Raw genomic sequence first — 22,115 nt, 5'->3', positions numbered from 1 at the left:
AACATGCAGTAAAAGAAATTTTAGCAGCTACATGAAGAGTTCAGATGCAAAACCCTGCAAGTCCAAAACCACCAAATTTTAGTTGAGGCCAACATGCACCTGTCTGCTTAGGGAACAATCAGTGCGCAAAATATTAAAGAATTTCAACATCCAATTTTCATTTTATTTATGGAATTCTGTAGTAGATCAGGTAGCTGCCTGTCAATCTGTAGACTTGGGTTTGAATCCTGCTTGTGCTACCTACTGTATCTGTGTCCTTGTCCCAGCTGTTAATGGGTGTTGGCTTTGGCTGGTGCAGTAACCTGCATCCGACTAGTGTCCCATTCAAAGGGAGTCATAGACTCTCATCTGCTTCATGCTACGAAATCTAGAGATAAGCATGAGCACCAGTGAGCAAGTCAGTTAACACACAGAACTTACTTCTTATGGAATTAAGTGCTTTTTCTGTTTTCCTTTCATTTCCTATTATAAATTGCATTTTTCTCCATTTAAAAAAATGGACTCACATCCACTCTTACACAAATGGTGTGTTTGTGGTGTTTAGAGGCGCTTGTAGCACCGGCCACCCGAATCACCACAAACACACGCATTACAAAATTGCTGTTGGCAAGTGTGGCAAGAAGTTTGCGTGTGGCAAACTTCACTCTTCGTGCACTTGAAACGGAGACAACCGGTGATAAAATACTGGCCAGGAGGCAGTAGACAACACACTACGGTCAGCACGTCCAAACCTACACCTTTGAATTGATGACCCGAAAAGGTTAACCCAGAGGTGACGACCAGAGTCCTGGCTGCACCAGTCAGTTAACGATTGCACCAATGCCAGACCACAAACCGAAATTCATTCCCAACCCATCCAACCCTGCAAACATTCAACCCAACCTGCTAAACAAGAGGTGAAAAAAGTATAACAGCAGCATGGTCTCAATGATTGATCAGTGTTAATAATTTCTATGTTTTTTTAGGATTTTGGGATGGCTGAGGAGTTTGCAACAAAAGCGCTGGAGCTGAAACCCAAATCCTACGAAGCCTACTACGCTCGTGCACGAGCTAAGAGGAGCAGCAGGTAAACTGTTTATCACAGCTCCAGGCTGATCTCACAGTATGTATTTATTTTTTTGGTAGTGAATCTGTTGTGTATGTGGCACCTGGTAACAAAGTCCACCATCCACAGGCAGTTCACGGCAGCGCTCGCTGACCTGCATGAAGCTGCCAAATTGTGTCCCAATAACCGAGAAATTCGTCGCCTGCTGGCCCGAGTTGAGGAGGAATGTAAGCAGATGCAGCGTTCTCAAACCAAAGGAGGCCCAGTTGGAGCTACAGCTGCCTGCCTCCAGGCATCAGGAGGCCACGACTCTGACCAGGAGGAGGGGCACGAGGAGCGCTCAGAGCACAGCCTGGCCAGGAGTTTTGAAGGTCAAAGAGACATCCTGGAAGAGGAAGAGGAGGAGGAGGACGACAACTCGCAGCACAACAGGACAGCTGAGGCCTGTTGGCCAAAGAACAATTATTCCTTCAACAGAGGCTTGAGCTCTGACCCTGCAAGCAACGGTCTGGGCCATCAGAATTTCTGTGCGAGTTCACCCCCAGGACCAAGCAGGCTTCCCTCCCATCGCTACCCACGTGAACACCGAGACGCTCTGACCCAGCAGGGTCTGGTCCTGCAGCCAACTAAGCAAGCCCAGATTGTCAAGACCAACCAGCACATGATCTCCATGCAGGCCGGGGGAGGAGTGGCAGGAGGGAGGGGTAAATCTCAGTACGCTCCCTCCAGTCCTTTACCCAGCCGGCACATGTCAAGCATGTTGAAGCCAGGCCCAGGTATCGACATCAGCCCTCTACCGCCCCCAACAGATGAGCCTGTGTATGCGAATCGTGTGTCGCTGGCAGCTGCCTATGAGGAGAGCAACCAGGCCTCCTACAGCGTCGGCAAGAACCAGGGGTCCGACAGACTGCCTGCTCACTCTGCCTCCCCTCTGGACGGATTCTCCTGCTCCGGTCCTGGACTCCACGGGAACCGCAGCGAGCCAAAGGACGGGCTGTGTGGTGCAGCGGGCAGCAGCATGCGTGTGTCCAGTTCCACCAGCAGCCTGGCGTCCAGCAGCAGCTTGTCAGAGAGCGGCAAGCTGGGGCCCGACGTGCGCCTCAAGATCTCTGACAAGACGAAACACAGCCAGCAGGGCGGCGCTGCAGCCGAGTACAAACCCCGACCCTTCATGGGCGTGACTGATAAGACGGCCCGCATTCAGCAGCAGAGCGCGCAGTGTGCAGGCCGCAGCTGGCTCAGCTCATCCGAAGGACTGATGTGTCACAGCATGTCAGCCGCGCCGCAGCCTGGCGACTACGAGCCGCCTTACGCCAAAGCAGCAAGCACTTACCAGGAGCAGCACAAACCAACACCTCAGGGTGCCATGGCAGCTGGCAGCTTCCAAAACGGGATGCACGCTAAGGAATTTGCGGAGAAGTTCTGCCAAGCTGCCAACTGTTACAAAGAGTCGAAGCCATCTCTGGCTCTGCCGCACACGTTCATGGACAGTAAACCCAAGCAGCCCAGCTTGGGTCGAGATAATCCCGCCCTTCACGTAGCTTCGATGAAACCAAAGCGATCATTTATAGAATCAAACGTGTAGATATTTATTCAGCGCACACGCTGGCAAAAAAAAAAACTACAGTTGAAGGAGATTTTTTTTTTTTTTGTAAAACCCGTCCCCGGGTTTTAAAAGAAGTTCCACTTTTAAGCCTTGTAAGAAGAACAGTGTGCAATTTCTCTCCTTTAAACATACTGGTTGTGGCCGTCAGTTTCTGTTACGTGATGACACGCCCTCCGTCATTCAGCCAAGCTGGAGACGTCGCACTGAAGAGAGAGCTTGGGCACGTTTGTACATTCGCTATCAGCCACACAGCGAGCACTTTATACCCAGTTAGTCCGTTCAAGTGCTTCAACCATATGTTCAGTTACTGCGTTGTCTTTTTTGGGACTGTTCTGAATGAGTGAAGGGGGCGGGGTCTCATCAGTGTTCATTCCATCCATGGTGCTGAGAGGACGTCTGAAGCACGGGCATTCCTGTGTTTTCCAAAGGATGTAGATGCTCCTGTTACTGTAAATACGTACTTTTGCGTCTCTTCTGTGTTCAGTGTTTCCAGCAGGTCAGACTCGTGTGTATTTTGACTCTCATGCAGTGTTATTCAAATGGTGTTAAAGGAACAAGAAGAAGAAGAAAAAAACATTTGTTAAATACATTTGTACATTCTATAAATCACCATTAACATGATCTGCTTGTTGTTGCTGTCTAATTTATTTACAGTGCCGACGGCTTGGTTAATTGTTAAAGCAATATATTTTATATAGTTATTTTTGCACAGCTAATGAGACATTTTATGATTCTCAACAATATTGAGTTTAAGCGCATGTTATATTACAGAGTTTAAAGGGTGGGGGGGTGGATTGAATAAAAGCAGTCTCGGGGCACAGTGCCGTCCGCTCTATTTTAATGCAACTGTTGCGATGTTTTCAGTATTGTGAGCTTTATTAGCTGTGATCACATACTGCTATAGAACATTACTGCCACCATGGGAGAGAGAAATAAAGACCGTCTGTCGCAAACATTACAGCTCTGCTGACTTTTATTCAAAAACACACACATGCTTCCAAAGAGGAGCTTTGTTCTTACAAATTCAATGTAATCATGAAGCAGAATTTTCTTTTTTCTTTTAAAAACTATCTGCTGAGAAGCGTAAAGTCATTTTGACATCAATTACCAAAACACAAATCAGACAGATTTTCTACATGGTATCGTTTGCTGAGAATTCACTGGTTCTATGCCCGCTTTTGCCAAAAGTACAGTTACATAAAAACGAGTTACACCAGTGATGAACAGAGTAACTAGCTAACCTAACAACCCCCATGCATGGACGGCTCTGTTGGCAGCTTCAAAAAGAAATACTATTATGAAATGTGATGCACGTTCCAAAGAATGTCAACAAAATTAAACTACAAGATGACTTCCAAAAGATACTTAAATTCCATCTTTGACAGATGTACGCAGAATTGCTGTGTAATTGTTTAGGAATGGGTTTGGGTTCATTTGTGCTGACACCAGCTGTTAACTACTGGCTGGACTTCCACCTTGAGATGGCCATCTTCAAAGATCTGTTGGGGGTGATGAGGGTTGTCTGCAGAGGCAGGTTCGTCATGGGACTGGTTTTGTTCTTGGCCCTGATCCAGTTCTCTATGGACTTTTGCTCATAGGAAAAACCATCTGTGGAGTATAGGCAGTATTCTGAGGTATAAACACATGTGCAACACCATACAAAATGAAGTATGGACACTCTGGCTGTCTCACCTGCAGCAATAACGGGATCCTTCATGAGCTCTCTGGTTATTGGGCACAAAAACTCATCTGGGGTCTCTGAGCCAGTATGTTCCACCTTCAGGGCCTTGACTTTCCTTAGGAGTCGACCACGGAGGCCCAGAGAATCTGTTAAATCAGTACACACTTCACGGTTAAGAGCTGGACAATTATCACTCAGTGCTTCTTCAACTTTTAATCCAACAGTTAACTGTTAATTAATCATCTCTGCTTCTTTTATTCCACAAAAACCAATTCTAAAGTCACGTTCCACGGAGCGGCTCAGCTCCACTGTCTCAGGGAGAATCAACCCACAAGGCGACAGACACTCGTCAGAACGTCTTTGTCCTCTCAGATGTCGCACAGGAATAAATGCGGAAAGCTACTCGGCCCATCTGTTCTGACGGTGAGGGTGATGACTGCTTTACAACTACGCCGGCTCCTCCGAGGGACTGCAGTTTCTCATTGTTCCGCTCAAGAATAAAACTCGAGATGCTTCAAAGAAAATAGCTGCTCATCTTTCCCCGCTGAGAGAAACTTCAAACTGTGAATGTGCTCTCAGACACGTTTCATCACCACAAAGAGATGAAATGGTTATGAAGAACTTTTATTCTTGTCAAGTATACTTCGATACGTAAAAGTTTTGTTTACCAAAATAAGACAGAAATCTCAAAACCAGGGACAAAAAAAAAATCATGCTTAAGAATGAAAGTATTAAAAATTAAAATACAAGGAAGCCATTAATCCTAAACTTAAACCCTTGTCCTTTGTACTGATGATCAGCCTTTTTTATGCCATTGTTAGCACAATGGGTTCACAGTTATATTCTTTAACTGTTTATAATCCAGTTTCTCTGTTGCTAGGGCAAATGGAAAAGATACACCTTGGGTGGACAGAAAAAAACAGGCCAAGAGCAGACATACGCACACAAAAATGTTGGGAGGGCTCGTAATGAAGCACAAATTTAAATAATAGTTATTTCAAAGAGGTGACATCAACATCATTTGATACAAAAACCGTGTCCACAAAAGGTGGTGTCTTTGAGGAGCAAAGACGGGCATTGGAGCACCAGAAAAATTATTGAAATGTTTAAAAACAATATTCCTCAAAGAAAGATTTGAAGGGCTTTTCATATTTCTCCTACAGTGTATAATACTGAATAAGAGTGAGGCTGAAGGCCGGAAAAAAAAATCCTGGGCCATCCAAGTCATCGTCCATGAGGACCTCTAGAAGAACTTATGAGCGCTGCCATTTTGAATGTGGCCGCTATGCCATACCATCTGTTTTATCCACCATGAGTACCCTGTCATGGCGACGTCGCTTCTGCATCAATCAGTATCCACCACCCTATTGTCGCGGCGTCACTTCCGGTTTGCTTCTGCATCAGATCAGTCACTGGTGAAGTACCTGGATGTGCGACTAACCGAAAACACGTCTCGGATTTCAAAGTAAGTAGTGCGTAGTGCCCAAGCAATTTAAATTTAAGCAACAACAACAACAAAAAATTAAGCTGGCTTTTAATACCTAGTGGTGCTGTGACATTGTGTGTGTGTGTCTGTGTGTCGCATATCTCTGACTGTTTATGTATCATTTACTGTATTTCTTTATTTTTCCCGTCTCTACCCCGTGAACACGTTAGAGATAGGCATCTGTTTAAGGCAGAGTGACTCATCTTTGTCAATGCTAGCGTGTTAGAACATTCCGCTTTGTGATACTAAAGTAAGAAGTGTCTGTGTGTCTGTGGCTTTCATATCTCTCAGGGTGTTTGTGTATTATTTATTTATTTTATTTTATTTTTTCATCTCTCCCCATGAACGCGTTAGAGAGAGGCATTTGTTTAAGGCAGAGAGTGACTCATCTTTGTTGACTATCTTTGTGAAGCTGGCGGGTGACATTGTCTTGTGCCAATAATGATGACTTCAAAATAAAGGTTCTGAAAATGAATCTCAAAAATTTTCATAATAAAGGATGCACATCATTGTGCCATGCGCAAGCCATAACCGAAAGCTGAGGCCAATCTGACAGAGATATATGTGAGCCACATACAATGACGCATCTTGCTGTATAGATAGATAGATGTCGATTGATTGAAATTGGCCACTTAACTCGCCACTCATATTTCTGTCATCTGCGACAACATCAAAATTGATAGAGAATCTGTGATATTCTTTAAATCACAGGAAGAATATTCGCACAAGTGTGAACATACAGAATTAAGAATATCTTATTCGAGGCCATGTTTCCTGCCAATTTATTTATCTGAATCAAACTGATTTGAGTTTTGTTGCGATCAAGTTGTGATCGCCAGTGTCCCCGCCCATTCCAATACAGATGTTGAAGGGTTTTAATTCAAAAGTCTGAGGTGCCTATATGACATGGTGAGATGTTGAGGGGCTTCCAGGCATGTAAGAGACAAGTAAAGAAAATTGCTTAAAATTGTGGAAGCTGAAGGGTTTTATCCATGCTAATGCTCCCCAGAACTATTTTACTGCAAAAAAGTCTGCAGGATCTAAATGACATGGTGAGGGGCTTCACTCCTTAAGGTCGGCAACATAAACATACTATTTACTTCTATAAATTACATTGATCATTCAATAAATCTATCGATCTCAAGAATACAGAAGTTTCTGTTCTTGATATTCTACTTACTAATGATATTTTCATGAATGCCTTTAATAAACCCACATGTATGTACCATTAAAGCCTACAATGGCTTATCATTAGCAAATCTTGTCAGTCTATTTAAAGTACCTTTGTCTCAAGACCTTTTATATACCCAAGCAGTTTTAAACTATGGTGTAACACATACAATTGATGTTAAGTCCAAGGCTTTGCCTTAGTTATATTATCATTAAATGACTCATGGAATCTAGGCCAGCCTGAAAATAAACACCCGAGACCTCCGATCCCTCAGGCAGCACTGCATCGAGAACTGTCAGTAATCAGCAGTTTGGGGGACCCTTCCAGGTTGAAACTGGTGAACAATCAGTAATGTGTGATAGCAAATATAGAGTACAGAACCACTTTGGCGTGTACTGAAGCACTGCTGTTTGATTCCCAGTCGTACACAGGCAGAGCAGCTGCAGCGACTTTCCTCATTTGTGCGTCCTAATGTGAGATTTTCACCAATTATGTGACAATCAGCCTCCTGCTTTGATAAACGGAACAGATTTTTGTAATCAGTTATTCCTGCTGAGGGCAGCTTCTTAAAAAATACTGCAGTACACTCTGCGGTTTGAAGTTCTCTGACACTGCAGCTCCACAAAGGCCCGTCAGAAACGGTAACAGCTGCAGCTTCACACAAACAAAGTTTGGATTCTGCAGCAGCAGCGAGACGTGCTACTGATAAAATATCAAACTTTAAATCCTCCAAATGGTCCAATTAGGGTGGAAAAAACCCTGCATTTTACAGCTTTAAGTAGTAATACTTGGTTTACCATAAGTTTCATCAGAAGCACGCGTCGTGGGCACTGCAGCGTTTCTTTTACATTTTGATCATTTGATGAGATGCTGCAAGAAAACTGCATTCTGGTCAAGCCTCCTGCAGAGACGCACTGAATTATATCACAGGATTTTTCTTCTCCCTTTACTCAAAGATTCATGAATATTTCATCGCGTAACGTGAGCAGGAATCTAATGTCACATCCCCGTTCCTCATTCTGCCGTAATGATGAGACGTGTCCTCCATGCCAGACGCACTAAAGAGACGATCGTCTGACTGGAATGTGGCATTCCTGTGTCTCCTGCCGTCCAATTACAGTTGGTGGAACAGCAGCCAAAAGCGCGCGTCCTCATTGTGATTACGGGTGCGACTGTGCAGACAGTTACACATTACAGTCGGCTGACACCAAAATGGCCGTAATTAGAGTAAATACAGCGTCAGTGGGCATTATGTGGCCCGTCTGTGAAGAAACGTAAATATGAATCACGGGTTTGAAACTGTAACCCTAGAAAGCATAGACAGAAAAAAACCCTCCAAGTCTGTGCATTTACTTAAATTTTTTTTTAGAGAAAACATTTACACGTGTAAATCCTAAATCAGTGTAAAAGAATTCATGTTTTTCTATATCTTGGTTTGTTTGTTTTTTTTTTTTTGGTCTTTTTGTTCACCTACTCTTCCCGGGTCCTTGGACTGATTTTCACTTGAGCCCTGAACTGCCCTTAAAGGGCTTGTTTTGTTCAATGTCACAGAGGTCAAATGTTAAAACTGAAGTTTTCCTTCACACTTGGCGCACATATGGAGGTGGGCTCTAGATTTGCCAAGTGAAGGTCAGTCATTGGGACAAAGGTCGTGTCTGCCTGTCTCTGTCTGCCTGTTTGTTGCCTGACTCCTCCCAGGTCCTTTTGCTGAGTTCTGTTAATTTTGGTGAGAAAATGAAGGTTTAGCAAATATCAAGGAATTTGATTTTCAACACGATTTGGGCCAAACTAACACACACTGAGCTGGACCCCAGAATCGCCCTGGTAACGTCAGCCAAAGGCCAATCATTTGAATAAAGGTTGAGGTCAGATTAGTTCATAATGTCTACAGCGTATTCAAATACCTATTTCTGCATCACCTTTCCATCAGAAATCAGATGCTCAAAGCACTTTCTGCTGAGTCCCGTGCATTCATCCACTCGCACAGTGATCTTGTAGATGGCAGCATACCAGAAGCTATTTGGCATTGTTTTGACATTTTAGTCAGCATCTTTTCTGACCACAATCATCCCTCTGGTCAGAGGACTGATCTTACAACCCTCTGGGCATAAGGCCACTTGGCTGACCTTCAGGTCACCACGTCCTCATTAAAGCAAAAAAGAAGAATATAGTTCTCAATTCTGTATCTCGATGTTTAGAAGAAATAAATTAAAACCTTAAGAAACAATCATAATTATTGCTGGCTATCAATTTTTTTTCTTTGACACTTCAAAAATAAATAAATAAAAACAGGAGCAATAAAACCACAGATAAGCAAAAAAATCCTCACATTTGAATGTAAAGGTTGGAGAAGTGGGCTTGTGACCAGAGGGTCGAAGGTTCAGTTCCCCAAGATGACAAGATAATCACTAAGGCACCCTTAAGCAAGGTTCTAAATCCCACAGTTTAGCACCATGCATGGCAGCACCCAGTCAGTGTGTGTGAGTGAACTGGTGAGGCATCATCAAAGGGCATTGTGCGCTTAACGTCAGTCAACTCCTTAAGTGTTTTAAATTGTTCCTTTTCTTGAAACCATGATGAGATCATCTCCTCTCTGTAAAAACTTGACAGGCTTTTCATTAATGTACAGATCTACCCAAAGCTGAAAAAGAAGTCGGCAGGCCACAGCTCTTATCACATCTCTTGTTCCTGGAATGAAATCCATGCTGACACAACAGGGTGCACATCTATTTAGTATTATTAAAGACAAAAACTGTAAACCCTATTGCACATCAACAGGAATGAAAAGCTAGCATTGTGGCATGATAGCATTTGGGATACCAAATTTGGAGCATACCACAAATGATACACTGTTACAATAACATGGCACATTTGACTAATGACAGACTAGTTTGAACTTAGTTTATATGGTCATGCTAACAATGGGTGATCAGATGACACCAACTGCTAGCTAACCAATCAAAAATCAAGTTGTTTTTTTTTTTTTTACAACTTCATGACTTTGGCAATCATTTCTGAAATTATAAGCAGAACATTCATGAATTTGTAGATATCCAGCTTGTTTTGTTTTACTGTAGTTGGATTAAGCATCTGTGTTCCTAATATGACAGACTTCACCTGCATTGACAAGCAGTGTGTCATCAGCGTAACATTGCATCACATGTGTGGCTCAAGAGTGGGTAATGTTTATAAAATAGGTAGCCATCATTTTTCAAGGGTGGTAATAAATTGTGCAAAGTTTGTATAATGAGTCGGAATGGTCTGTGAGTCCAGAATGTTTTTAGAACCTTAGACTTCAACAGTTTTTATAAGAAGAACTCAACCCTTTTTTCCTGTTAATTACATAACTTTTTAAAATGTTAATTTGCTGTCTTACTGTATTCATAAATTGTTTAGGTTCTTGTTATCATATACACATAGTATTATTATTATTATTACTACTACTTATTATTACTAATCATTTTATTTTTACTTCTTTTTTGTCATTTGATTTTTAAATGGACCACAATGGAAATATGTGTTTTCACTTTCTTGTGTCATCCATGTATTTGTAATGTATTTACAATTATAGTATGTACTTAAATTGAACTTACTAAATAAAATCACACACACATGCAGTCTTTTAATAATATGTATAGGTCGCGGACATGAACGAGCGACGCTCTTCAGCATGTCATAATGTCATTTAGATCCTTCAGACTTTTTTCAGCAACTGCATGGCTAAAAAGCCCCCAGACCCCCCAACTATGGCCCTCTTAACTCACTGCCATTTTAAGCATTTTTCTTCATTTGCGTGGAAGGTCCTCACCATCTCATTTCTGGGGAGCATTAGCATGGCTAAAAAAACCTTGCAATTTATACATTAAATAGTCACTGACTGACCTCATGTGCTGTCAAGGTGCGAGCTGCCTCTGACTTTAGAGTTTCTGGATTCAATGTTGACTCAACATCTAGCATTTCCTGTTTCAGTGTCCACTGTGGATTTTCAGTCATGTGACTAACCGAGAAATTGTGGATGAGCCTGGACATGCCAGAACATGTCCTGTGAGGCTTCATCACGGTGTTGCTTTGCGCCATGCGGCTCCACTGCGACGCGCGGAATTCCTCCGCACGTCTGTCTCAATGTGCCGAAAAAGTGCTGATGTCCACGTCTTCCGCAATTCCTGTGCTAGTCAGAGGACGTCCCGGATAAAACACAGTTTGGAAATGAATGGCACATTCCACTGTTACAGGAGTTTTTGGCATGGAAAGATGAGCCAAGGAATTCCGCGCGTCGCAGCGGTGCCGCATGGCGCAAAGCAACGCCGTGATGAAGCCTCACAGGACATGTTCTGGCATGTCCAGGCTAATCCGCAATTTCTCGGTTAGTCACACGACTGAAAACCCACCGACAGCCATCTCAAAGCCGTCCTGTGAGACCAACATGGAGGTGGTTTTGTGCTGCGCCGTGAGCAACACGGTGGCGCATCCGTCCGCTTTTCTTTCCATGAAAAAAACTGTAACAGTGGAATGTGCCGAAAAAGTACTGATGTCCACGTCTCCTGCCATTTTTGTGTAAGTCAGATGATGTCCCGGATCAACAAAGCCTTCACGTTGGAAATGATCTGGTTTCAGCGGGGTTTGAGCATGTCGATCGGCGCTCGGAGCGCGGCGTGCTCTCAGCAGCTGTGGGCGGTCTTTAAACCGGCTGGAGCACTCCTTAATCTGTGTAATCCCCATAAAATCGTCCCTCAAAGCCATTTGAATTTTCTGAATGGCTTACCACCTGGAGGTCTCTCACAGTTTCTGGAAAAAATTGATGCAGCAAAGCTCCAAATCGTTCAGACATTTATTCGCAATAAAACTCCGATGAGGGGTGGACCACTGCTCACACAAAACCTGCTCACAGGCGAATGACGCAACCGACAGGCGTGACAAAACTCACGCATACGCATGAAGGTTCAAGCTTGGCTGATGCAATCACACGTGATTCAAATCCATATGGTTTTTGAAAAAAATAAAAAGGTCGGATACTTTTCTAACAGACCTCGTAGATGTTCAAATAATGCATGCTTGTGTTCCACACTCATATTTCATCATTCTTACCAATTCCCAGTTCGGCTGCAGTTTCCTTGGTCAGCTCACTGAGCTCGGCTCCATCAATGTTATTGGATTTGAAGATGCTGACAAGCTCATCCAGTCCTTGCTCACGCAGCCACGTCTGCACGTCGTCCTCCGACCAATCAGCAATCAGAAGCATGGAGTGACGCGGCAGTGTATTTCCTGCATGACACACACACACACACACAGTTGTATAGGGTTCCTACAGCTCAATTTAATCATAAAGATTTAAGACCAACGTTACAACAACCAAAAATGGGGAAACTGCTGAGGCTTCGGGACAATCAAGCACAAATATGTACTGAAACATGCAAAATGTTGGTTTAAGCCACACTGCAAAAGATTCTTTGAAAAGCCAATTTACATTAAATGAATACTTCCATGTGTCGTCACGTACGTTAGGTTGTTAGTTGAAAGTGTTTCTCTAAGCGTTGTGAGCAATGTGTTGGTTCTATCTCACTTTGGTCAGTGTTGTGAAAATGAATTGCATAAAGTAGGTACTGCATTTTGATATTTTTATTTGCAATGTCAGAAGAGAACATGAATAAAATCCTTCTTCCCATATCGCAGCATTTTTAAGACATCTGAAAGACTGATTTAAGACATTTTAATACCAATTAAGGCCTTATTTTTGGATGAACTTTTAAGACTTCTTAAGGATCTGTGGGAACGCTGGTTCTAGCAGCGGAATTTACTTTTGTCCAGATTCCCAGACAAAATAAAACATTTAGTTTTCATCCACATGGAAACTCCAAATATTAAAACCCAGGTGACGTCATTTCTTGCTGCTCGCTGACAGTCAGCTCTTATTTGTCTCACACGCCTGAGATAAACATTCCAATTGTTTACGACACCTCATGTTTCCCATCACAATCATTTTCCAGAGGTTTTTTTTTTTTCTCAGCCACATATTTGGGTTGAAACCTCCGCAGAGTTCCAAAACTAAATTCTCAACCCATTCATGGTTTTCTCCACGTGACGCTGTTATCTTATTTACTGGCTTCCAGGAATTATTTGGGGTGCACGTTCCTTTAACCTGTCTCATTGTGTTTGGTGACTTTTGCTATAATTCCTTTTGAAAACACACCTGTGATTGAGTTGCCATGTTGAAAGGGCTTACCTGGAGTCTGGCTGGGGGCAGGCAAAAACATAAACTCGGTTATAATCATCAAACGGTGCACCTACAAGTCCCACCCTCTTCAGGTTTTAGGACAAAAATAGAGTCACAGAACAAAATGATGTCCACTTCTGCCATTTCTGGAACTCTCAAGCCCAACAGCTCCCCTGTGTAGGGTTTGGTGTCATCTAGTGGTGAGGTTGCAGATTGCAATATGCTGCTGTGTGCCACGATTTTGTTCACCTTCACGTTTTTGGTTCTTTGGCGATGGGAATTTGTGCTCCTTTGCCTTCTGTTGTGATAAGCAATATGTACGATTCTGCTTTTCACAAAGATGACAGTTCGTAACCTGGTTATCCTGCACGAGCAAGAAGACAGTGTAAAAAAGGACGTAACCACTGATTCCCCTTTTTTTTTCTTCTTCTTCACTCTTCTGGCCATGCTGCACAATGCAAAAGGGGCAGTGAGTATGTCCCTTCTGGGCTACTGTAGCAACATGGCGGCCTCTGTGAGGGTGCCCTTTCCCATTCGTCTCTGATCTTATCCTGCATACTGTAGCTGTAACATAAAAAATATAACGCAATGCTAAAATGCCCTCGCCGAATGAGCATTGTCTTCTTTATAATTTGCAGTTGTTTAATTGGTATCCCAGTGCAAAGTGTATTTTATAGCATTATTTATAGCAATAAATTTATAATTATATATATATATATATATATAATTATAAATTTATTGCTATTTACATTAAGCATTGTCCTATTGTCTTACAATTCGTTTATAAGCTTTAAATAAGAGCGGAAGTTAGCTTTGAGTTAGCAGACATTAGCATGCATGCTAACGTCCACGAAATGTCTTCTAAATCACTTCAGAGGTGTTATCAGGTTACAAAAACAGTGTTTCCAGTTGTAGAAGTGTTTATTTCTCACTAATTTTTATGTAATATATGACAAAAATTATATTTAAACATAAATGAAGCGGCTAGCAGCTAGCTAGACCAGGAAGTGGTGTCACCATGCTAACATCTGTTAGATGTCTTGTAAATCACCCCACAGGTGTTATCAGGTTACAAAAACAGTGTTTCCAGTTTTACAAGTGTTTAGTTCATGCTAGCTTTTACATAATATATGATAAAGGTGTTACATTTAGCCAAAAGCAAAGTTAGCAGCTAGTGACGCGAGGACGTGATGTCATCACACTAATGTCCGTAAGATCATACTATAAAAATAGGAACAGAATGTGACTTTTTAACCTCTTAACATAGGTCAAGGTTAGCCATCTTTGAACTTGTCCAAGGTCTGAGCCCCAGAACGTTCCCTGTGAATTTGAGGACTCTGGCAGTAATGGGACTGTCTGAGCACAGACAGACGGACGCAAAGTCTTCGCAATACCTGATGTCCATATTTGATGGTCTTCAGTAACAAAAGTTATAACGTAAAGTTGTGAAGGTGTGCAGTGACTTCTTTTTGTTTTAATCCCATCCTAATCACACTCGGTGGACGCTCGAAGTCACTGGATGTCTCACTGATTGTGCCTGAATGCAGACTGAGAGGAGCAGCAGCACCTCCTCTCCGCAGACCGACGTTGAGTGTGGAGTCGACCAGTCTGCACGCTGAGTCATGGAAAGACTCTGCCAACGACACCAAAACCTCACGGAGTCTTGCCAGGGAGCGGGCTACTCTCAGACCGCAGCTCGTTTAATTACTCGGGCAGAAGCACACATGTGGCGCTCTTCATCGTCGTCGTCATCTCCAGTCATATATTAACCGTTTCTTTTCGCGTGAACAGCTGAAGACGAGCTCATAAAACCATCTCACTGTAGCACAGTGTCATCATGGCACTCGTTGGGTATTAAGTTCAAATGTCAGATTTCAGACGATGGTCAACTCCGGCAGACAAACACGGCGTCCTGTTTGTTGTGCAGGAAATTATTTTAAAAGTGTTTCTTTTTTGTTGCAGTGACTTTTGGCGAGTTAGGACATTATTAGTCAGAACTGTTGCAGACTGACAGGAAACAGTTTTTTTCTGAACCGTCTTCACTCAAACCCCTCTGCCAACAACACATCCCTCGGTAATCTGTTTTTTTTAGCAGCTTAGTGCTTCTCATTTTCTACTTCTACCTGAGCTGCCCTGAGATCCACTAAATCAAGTAGGGGAGGTGATGTCTAGTGGTTAAGCTATTGGGCTTGAGACCAGAGGATCCTTGGTTCAAATCCCAACCTGACCGGAAAATCACTAAGGGCCTTTGGGCAAGTTCTTCAATCCTCTAGTTGCTCCAGGTGTGTAGTGAGCACCTTGTGTGGCAGCACCCTGACATCGTGGTGAATGTGAGGCATTATTGTAAAGCACTTTGAGTGCTATATAAATGCAGTCCATTTATCATTTACCATGCGGGTTCAGCCAATCAGGTGCTGGTTGAAATAAAAAAGGCAAAGCTGGGATCACTACTGGGAAACTACTGCTGTGTCCCAAAAATACTGTAGCGTGATTTATGGCCATTACACACAACAGCAACACACAGCTTCGCACATGTCCCCACTCGAATAGTAGAGATGGGCGGATCAATCCTGATATTAATAATATCGATACCAACTCTGTTATTGATATTGAACGATCCTTGTGTAAAAAGATCGATACTCAAGCTTTTTTCTCTCCCGCACGCACTGACTGCTGCGCACGCAGATTCATCAAAGTCTACTCTCTGTCTGTAAGAGCAGCTCTGCGCTGTCACACAACACGGAGCAGCGCACCCTTGTATTGTGGTTTGTCAGCCCTCTACCTCAGCAGATTTTAAGTTTTATTGAGTGATTTTTTTTTAAACAAAAATGTTGATTGTGATAATAAAGTATTCTGTTGTCACGTACAATGTTTTGCAAAATTCTATCCTAGGTCTTTTGGATCCTTTTTATCTATGAGGCTTAAATATAAAAAAGTATCAGTATCAATATCGGTGATACTGGGCCTGTATTTACTTGGTATCGGATCCATACCAAAATCCCTGGTATCGCCCACGGTCAGTGTTAATTTCGTTGACGAAATATTTTCTTTTTTTTTCGTCATAGATATATTTTTGCGGACGAAAACTGAACGAAAACGAAAATAAAACTCTTTTTTTGAGATGATAACTATAAATTAATTTATATTCACGTCAACAAAAAAAAGACGAGACGGAAATCCAATCAGTAGACAGTTAAGATCATGGTAAGATGGGAGAAAAGGCAAAACAACCACTCAACAGATAGAAGAGGTGGGAGCAGACGAGAGGAGAACCAATCAGAGCTTAGCTTATTAACCAGTAACAGGAAGTAAGCCACTGTTTCGACCACACATGGGAAGACAACGGAGGTAGTTGAAGAGAGTCAAGAGACTATGAGAAAACAACGAGACACGAAAGAAAAAGCGACAAAATGTCCACGGCCGGCAGAAAAAGAATGGAAGATTTATGGGCCCATTTCATATTCGAGGACAAAGAGAACAAGACAAAGTGTAAAGCATGCGACGCAGTAATCCGCGGCAAGAACACGACAAATCTAAAGAGACATCTACAGAACAACCACCTTGAGATATTCTCAAAGGTAAAATCGCTAAGGCATTATACGTATATATAATTGTATATTGACTACAGTGTGCTCACATATTAGTAATAAATGTGATGAACTGAAATGTACTGTCTGGTGGGCTGGTAAATATCTGCATCACTGTGGTCACGTTGGGTTATGCTAATGTGAACATGTTAATTTGTGTAAAATACGGAAATGAATACTCGTACAAGTGAAAAACACTGATTAACTGTATATATTTTTACACTGATAATGCATGAACACGCTATCATTATTTACACACTGACCCAGCATAAAATTATGTCACGTCATCTAACTTGCTTTGAAGAAAATACATTTTTTAACTGTAATGTTAAAATGAAAGCACAAGTCTTAACTTTTTTCTTTTTTATTAACCCACAGTGGTGATTGATTTAGTCAACAAAAATTGCTTCCTATTTTAGTCTAGTAAAATTAGACTAAAATTTATCCAAATTGAATGACTCAAACTAGACTAAAATTTAAAAGAATTTTAGTGAAAAGACTAAAACTAAATTAAAATTTCTTGTCAAAATTAACACTGTTAGCAGTTAGCGGAACAGTGCCCACCACTGATGTAGTCTCTGAACTGGTGCAGAATTTGTACGGCCTTCTTTCAAGTGATTGATAATTTAGAACAAAAATGTTCAGGTAGGTAATTTTGATTGAAATGGTTCTGTTCTTTTAGAGCAACAGTGCGGTTTGTGCCACCAGACTCAATCCCACCCCGTGTTCAACTAAACAAACAGGTTCGCTAAAGCTTGAATCACATTAGAAAGAGGGCATTTCCGTGGCTGTCATGGCAGCACTTGAAACCAGTATTGAGTGTAAAAGCATATTAAATGGACACGCATGAATGGACACCAGCTGACTGAGTGCTGCTAATGTGAATTAACTTAATAATTTGTGCGTGTGATGATGAATGAACACAAACACAGCAGCTGATGCAGATCAGCCAACAAGCCACATCGTCTGAACTCATGTGATGTTTTAATTATTACGTCTTGTGCTGCACCAAGTCCAACAACGAAGGTTTCCTGGAAGTGATGGGATTTCCAGATATGGAGTGAGTGCACCGTTATTTATAATGTTTGGGTCCTGTCAACAGATTGTATTCAAGAAAATACTAACTGCGGTTATCATTTGTATATGCTGTTACGTTAATGAAGTTTGATTAAAACTATCAGCATTAACCGTTCCACATCAAGAAAAAAAAGGTTTCATCACTGCAAGTCAAACCTTGTTCAACACAAAATTTAATCAAGTAGTGTTTAAACAACAGCAATTTGAAAACTGTCGCTTGACTTTTAAGGGGCAGAACAATAACACTGTCTCCTATAACTCTGCAGTATGACCCTGAGCTGCAGTACAACTTTTAAGGAACAGAACAATAACAGTCCCCTATAACAATGGAGTGTTACTCTGAGCTGCAGTACAACTTTTAAGGAACAGAACAATAACAGTCCCCTATAACAATGGAGTGTTACTCTGAGCTGCAGTACAACTTTTAAGGAACAGAACAATAACAGTCCCCTATAACAATGGAGTGTGACTCTGAGCTGCAGTACAACTTTTAAGGAACAGAACAATAACAGTCCCCTATAACAATGGAGTGTGACTCTGAGCTGCAGTATAACTTTTAAGGAACAGAACAATAACAGTCCCCTATAACAATGGAGTGTTACTCTGAGCTGCAGTACAACTTTTAAGGAACAGAACAATAACAGTCTCCCATAACTCTGCAGTATGACCCTGAGCTGCGGTACAACTTTTAAGGAACAGAACAATAACAGTCTCCTATAACAATGGGGTGTGACTCTGAGCTGCAGTACAACTTTTAAGGAACAGAACAATAACAGTGTCCTATAACAATGGAGTGTGACTCTGAGCTGCAGTACAAATTTTTTAAGGACAGAACAATGGGCCTCATTCACTAATATGTGCTCAGAAATGTTCTTGCTCTCCACATAAAATGAGTGCATGCACAAAGTCACAGCCGGATTCATGACTCATGCATACAAGCAATTGTGTTGTCACCACTGTGTGTTTGTTAATCACAATCATTCTAAACTGACAGGTGAATGCACGTGGGCTGCAATCTGCATATTGCTGCACATCTATTTCACTGGTCAAGGACATCCTGTGCAGAACGAAGGTGAAAGATGCTGGTTATGATAAGTTCATAAAAACAGAAGAATTTTACAACACCAAAAAATGAAATAATTGTGTCACAAGTGCAGGCAAATAAAGGCGCTCTTACCTTAGCATGTTGTCCACACTGACATGTTAAAAACAACAACAAACAAAGAAACCCTGGACTGATGCCATAAATGTTGAACGTTCTGTCCCCTGAGGTTTGGACAGCTTTTACATCAAAATTTCAGACCAAATAAATATATAAACCAAACAAACAAAATTAAAATAAATAAATAAATAAAAATAATAATCACAGACCAGAATTTAAAACTAAATAAATAAAGAGGAGGAGGGGATGACATCATCGACGCATTTGTTGGAGGAATGACTGGGAAAGTGATGAGCTACCAAGAACTGTCATCCAGAGGTCATGTATTTATAATTACTATGGTAATATTTGCAGTTTCTTCTGAGTGCAGTGAACAGTGCAATTAAAATCAAAGCATTATTATAAAAATGAAAATGGCACTGCTGCTTGCAAAAGTAAATTAGACTCAACAATATAATTTCATATACCCTGCAAGCCCTTTAATATTCTTCCAATCAATAAATTAAAGTCAACTACAGATGCTAATTTAATGGAAGCAGAAATTATTGGGAGCAATCGTTCAATTATAGGCCAAAAAATAATTTCACAAAAGCCAAAACTGTTACATATTAAATTATTAACACATTTAAAAGCATGAATATAAAATTAATATACCATGTATTTAATAAACAGGAGTGTTTTTTTTATATTTTCAAGGACAACTGGTTTCACTGTTTGTGCAGACAAATGCTCTGAGGAAGTTGGAAATTTGTTTGCAGAGTACAAAGAAATTTAGGTACAAATATATTGATGACTCCCAAATTTGTATGGCAAACATGTGTAGGCACTGTTTTAAGCACAGATTTGTGTGTACTCACAATTTGTGAATGAGGCCCAATAACACCATCTCTAATAACCTTGCAGTATGACCCTGAGCTGCAATGACTTTTTTTGTGTAACAAAACAATAACATCCTCACTTGTAACCTTGCAGTATGACCCTGAGCTGTAATACAACTTTTTAGGACCAGAACAATAACACCATCTCCTATAACCTTGCAGTATGACCTTGAGCTCTAGTGGGACTTTTTAGGGACAAAATAATAACATGGCCTCCTATGACCTTGCAGTATGACTCTGAGCTGTAGCAGGATGTTTTAGGGACAGAACAATAACATGGTCTCCTATAAGCTTGCAGTATCAGCCTGAGCTGTAGTATGACTTTTTAGGGACCGAACAATAGCATGGCCTCCTATAAGCTTGCAGTATGACCCTGAGCTGTAACAGGACTGTTTAGGGACAGAATAACATGCCCTCCCATAAGCTTGCAGTATGACTCTGAGCTGCAGTAGGACTTTTTAGGGACAGAACAATAACATGTTCTCCTCTAACTTTGCAGTATGACTCTGAGCTACAGTACGGTCTTGTGCTACTGCAGCATCTTAAATTGATAAAGATACTTAAATGAGTGATTTAAAATCTGCTGCCTTCACATAAATGGAAAGACAGTGAAGTGTTGCATAATACTCAAGTCAAACTTTACAGACGATAAAAAATAGAACTGCTTCAGTCTGAAAAATCATTTTCACCTATTATTTCTGATGACTTTATCAGCTGAAAATGTTTATTCTGTTTCCGATGGCAACTAATGAGCAGTTAAGTTCAAGAGTTAACCATGAAGATTTACGGTCATTTGTTTACCTTGGCACCATGTCTCTCCCGCCTCAGCAGCTGTGGGAAACATAAAAGACAATGTCTTTAATACGAGAAAAGACAGAATGGACATAAAAGGAGAAACGGAGAGGTACGAAGAGGCATAAAAGACACATCTACATGGAAATGGAATTTGCTATGTCAACATGGGCTCTGGTTAACAGCGCCCAGGGAGCTGCTCCAATGGAGCTTCAAGGCCTCCAGATGTCTGAAGATTAGCCCTCTTCATTTAGTATTCCGAATTGTGACTTTCATGTTTGGGATTTTAGAGTGACAACAGCTCGCTGAGGCTCAGCGGTGGCTTGGCCTGCCGCACCAATAAACATCAATCATAATTCCTCGTCTGGATGCCGCAGCCAGGCAGAGATGCACGTGTAATAGGAGCTTCTCCTACTGGATGCCTCCCAAAACACACTTCTGGGAGCTCCGCCGCTCCAAATGGCTTCTCTGCATTTGCACTGCTGCTAACAGCCTGTATTTAAGAATGAGTTATTGTTCATTTATAGAAAGCAAAAGCAGCACGCAGCTTTACATTGAGGATTTACCAGTTTCAGGGTCTATGGTTCCGATTCTCCACACATTCACGGTTCTATCCGTGGAGCCGCTGGCGATCCATGGCATGCTGGGAGACGTCGCAACAGCTGTCACATACCTGCAGTGAAGAGGAGCCATGACAGAGTGAGGCCATGACAAGCTCCTTTACAGCCAGGTCCATAAATATTTGGACAGTGATCATTTTTGTACAGTTCTACCTCTGTGCACCACCGCAATGGAGCTGAAATCAAACACTCAAGATGTGTTTATAGTATAGACCAGGGGTGGGCAACCTGTTCCAGAAAGGGCCAAGAGGGTGCAGGTTTTCTTTGCAGCCAGTGATTCCACCAGATGATTTCACTGATTAACTGATTCCATCTGCTCAAAACAATATTAATCAGTGAAATAACCTGGTGGAGTCAGTGGCTGCAAAGAAAACCTGCACCCTCTTGGCCCTTTCTGGAACAAGTTGCCCACCCCTGGTGCAGACATTCAGCTTTAATTCAATGAAGAAGAACATGACAAATAGGCACTGAGGCCTGCTGGTGGTGTAGCGTGAACCAGATGACAGTCTGTGACTCCCCCCTGGACGAGACATCAGTCAGATGCTGGTTACATCCCCAGTAAAGACCAGTACCCAGTTTAGTGCAGCAGATAATAGAACATTTACAGAGGAAGCCTGAAAGCGGTGATAGAAGCACCAAATGTAGCACAAATACTCCTTATACATTACTCTTTTGGAAGAAAAAAAAAAACCTGATCGGCCACTTGAATTTTCAATAGGCAGCCATGTAGAGGTCAGTTGAAGAATTACACAGAGGTCAAAATTATAAGATGCTCTAATCATATTGAAAACTATTTCAC

General features: G+C 41.8%; 2 protein-coding genes across 2 annotated transcripts in view; one reads left to right on the top strand and one right to left on the bottom strand.

Moving 5' to 3' along the window:
* Window positions 1-3,604, top strand: part of tanc1b (tetratricopeptide repeat, ankyrin repeat and coiled-coil containing 1b) — a 201,748-nt gene extending 198,144 nt beyond the window's left edge. The window contains 2 exon segments of the mRNA XM_034186667.1: window positions 966-1,066; window positions 1,175-3,604. Of these exon segments, the coding sequence (XP_034042558.1) occupies window positions 966-1,066; window positions 1,175-2,630 (1,557 nt within the window). The 3' untranslated portion in view covers window positions 2,631-3,604.
* A 433-nt stretch (window positions 3,605-4,037) lies between these two features.
* Window positions 4,038-22,115, bottom strand: part of LOC117524852 (WD repeat, SAM and U-box domain-containing protein 1-like) — a 28,256-nt gene continuing 10,178 nt past the window's right edge. The window contains 5 exon segments of the mRNA XM_034186666.1: window positions 4,038-4,259; window positions 4,344-4,478; window positions 12,075-12,251; window positions 20,706-20,735; window positions 21,263-21,369. Of these exon segments, the coding sequence (XP_034042557.1) occupies window positions 4,108-4,259; window positions 4,344-4,478; window positions 12,075-12,251; window positions 20,706-20,735; window positions 21,263-21,369 (601 nt within the window). The 3' untranslated portion in view covers window positions 4,038-4,107.

This window comes from Thalassophryne amazonica, chromosome 14 (assembly GCF_902500255.1).
Source record: "Thalassophryne amazonica chromosome 14, fThaAma1.1, whole genome shotgun sequence".
Classification (NCBI taxonomy): Eukaryota; Metazoa; Chordata; class Actinopteri; order Batrachoidiformes; family Batrachoididae; genus Thalassophryne; species Thalassophryne amazonica.
This window is presented reverse-complemented; position numbering and strand designations above follow the sequence as displayed.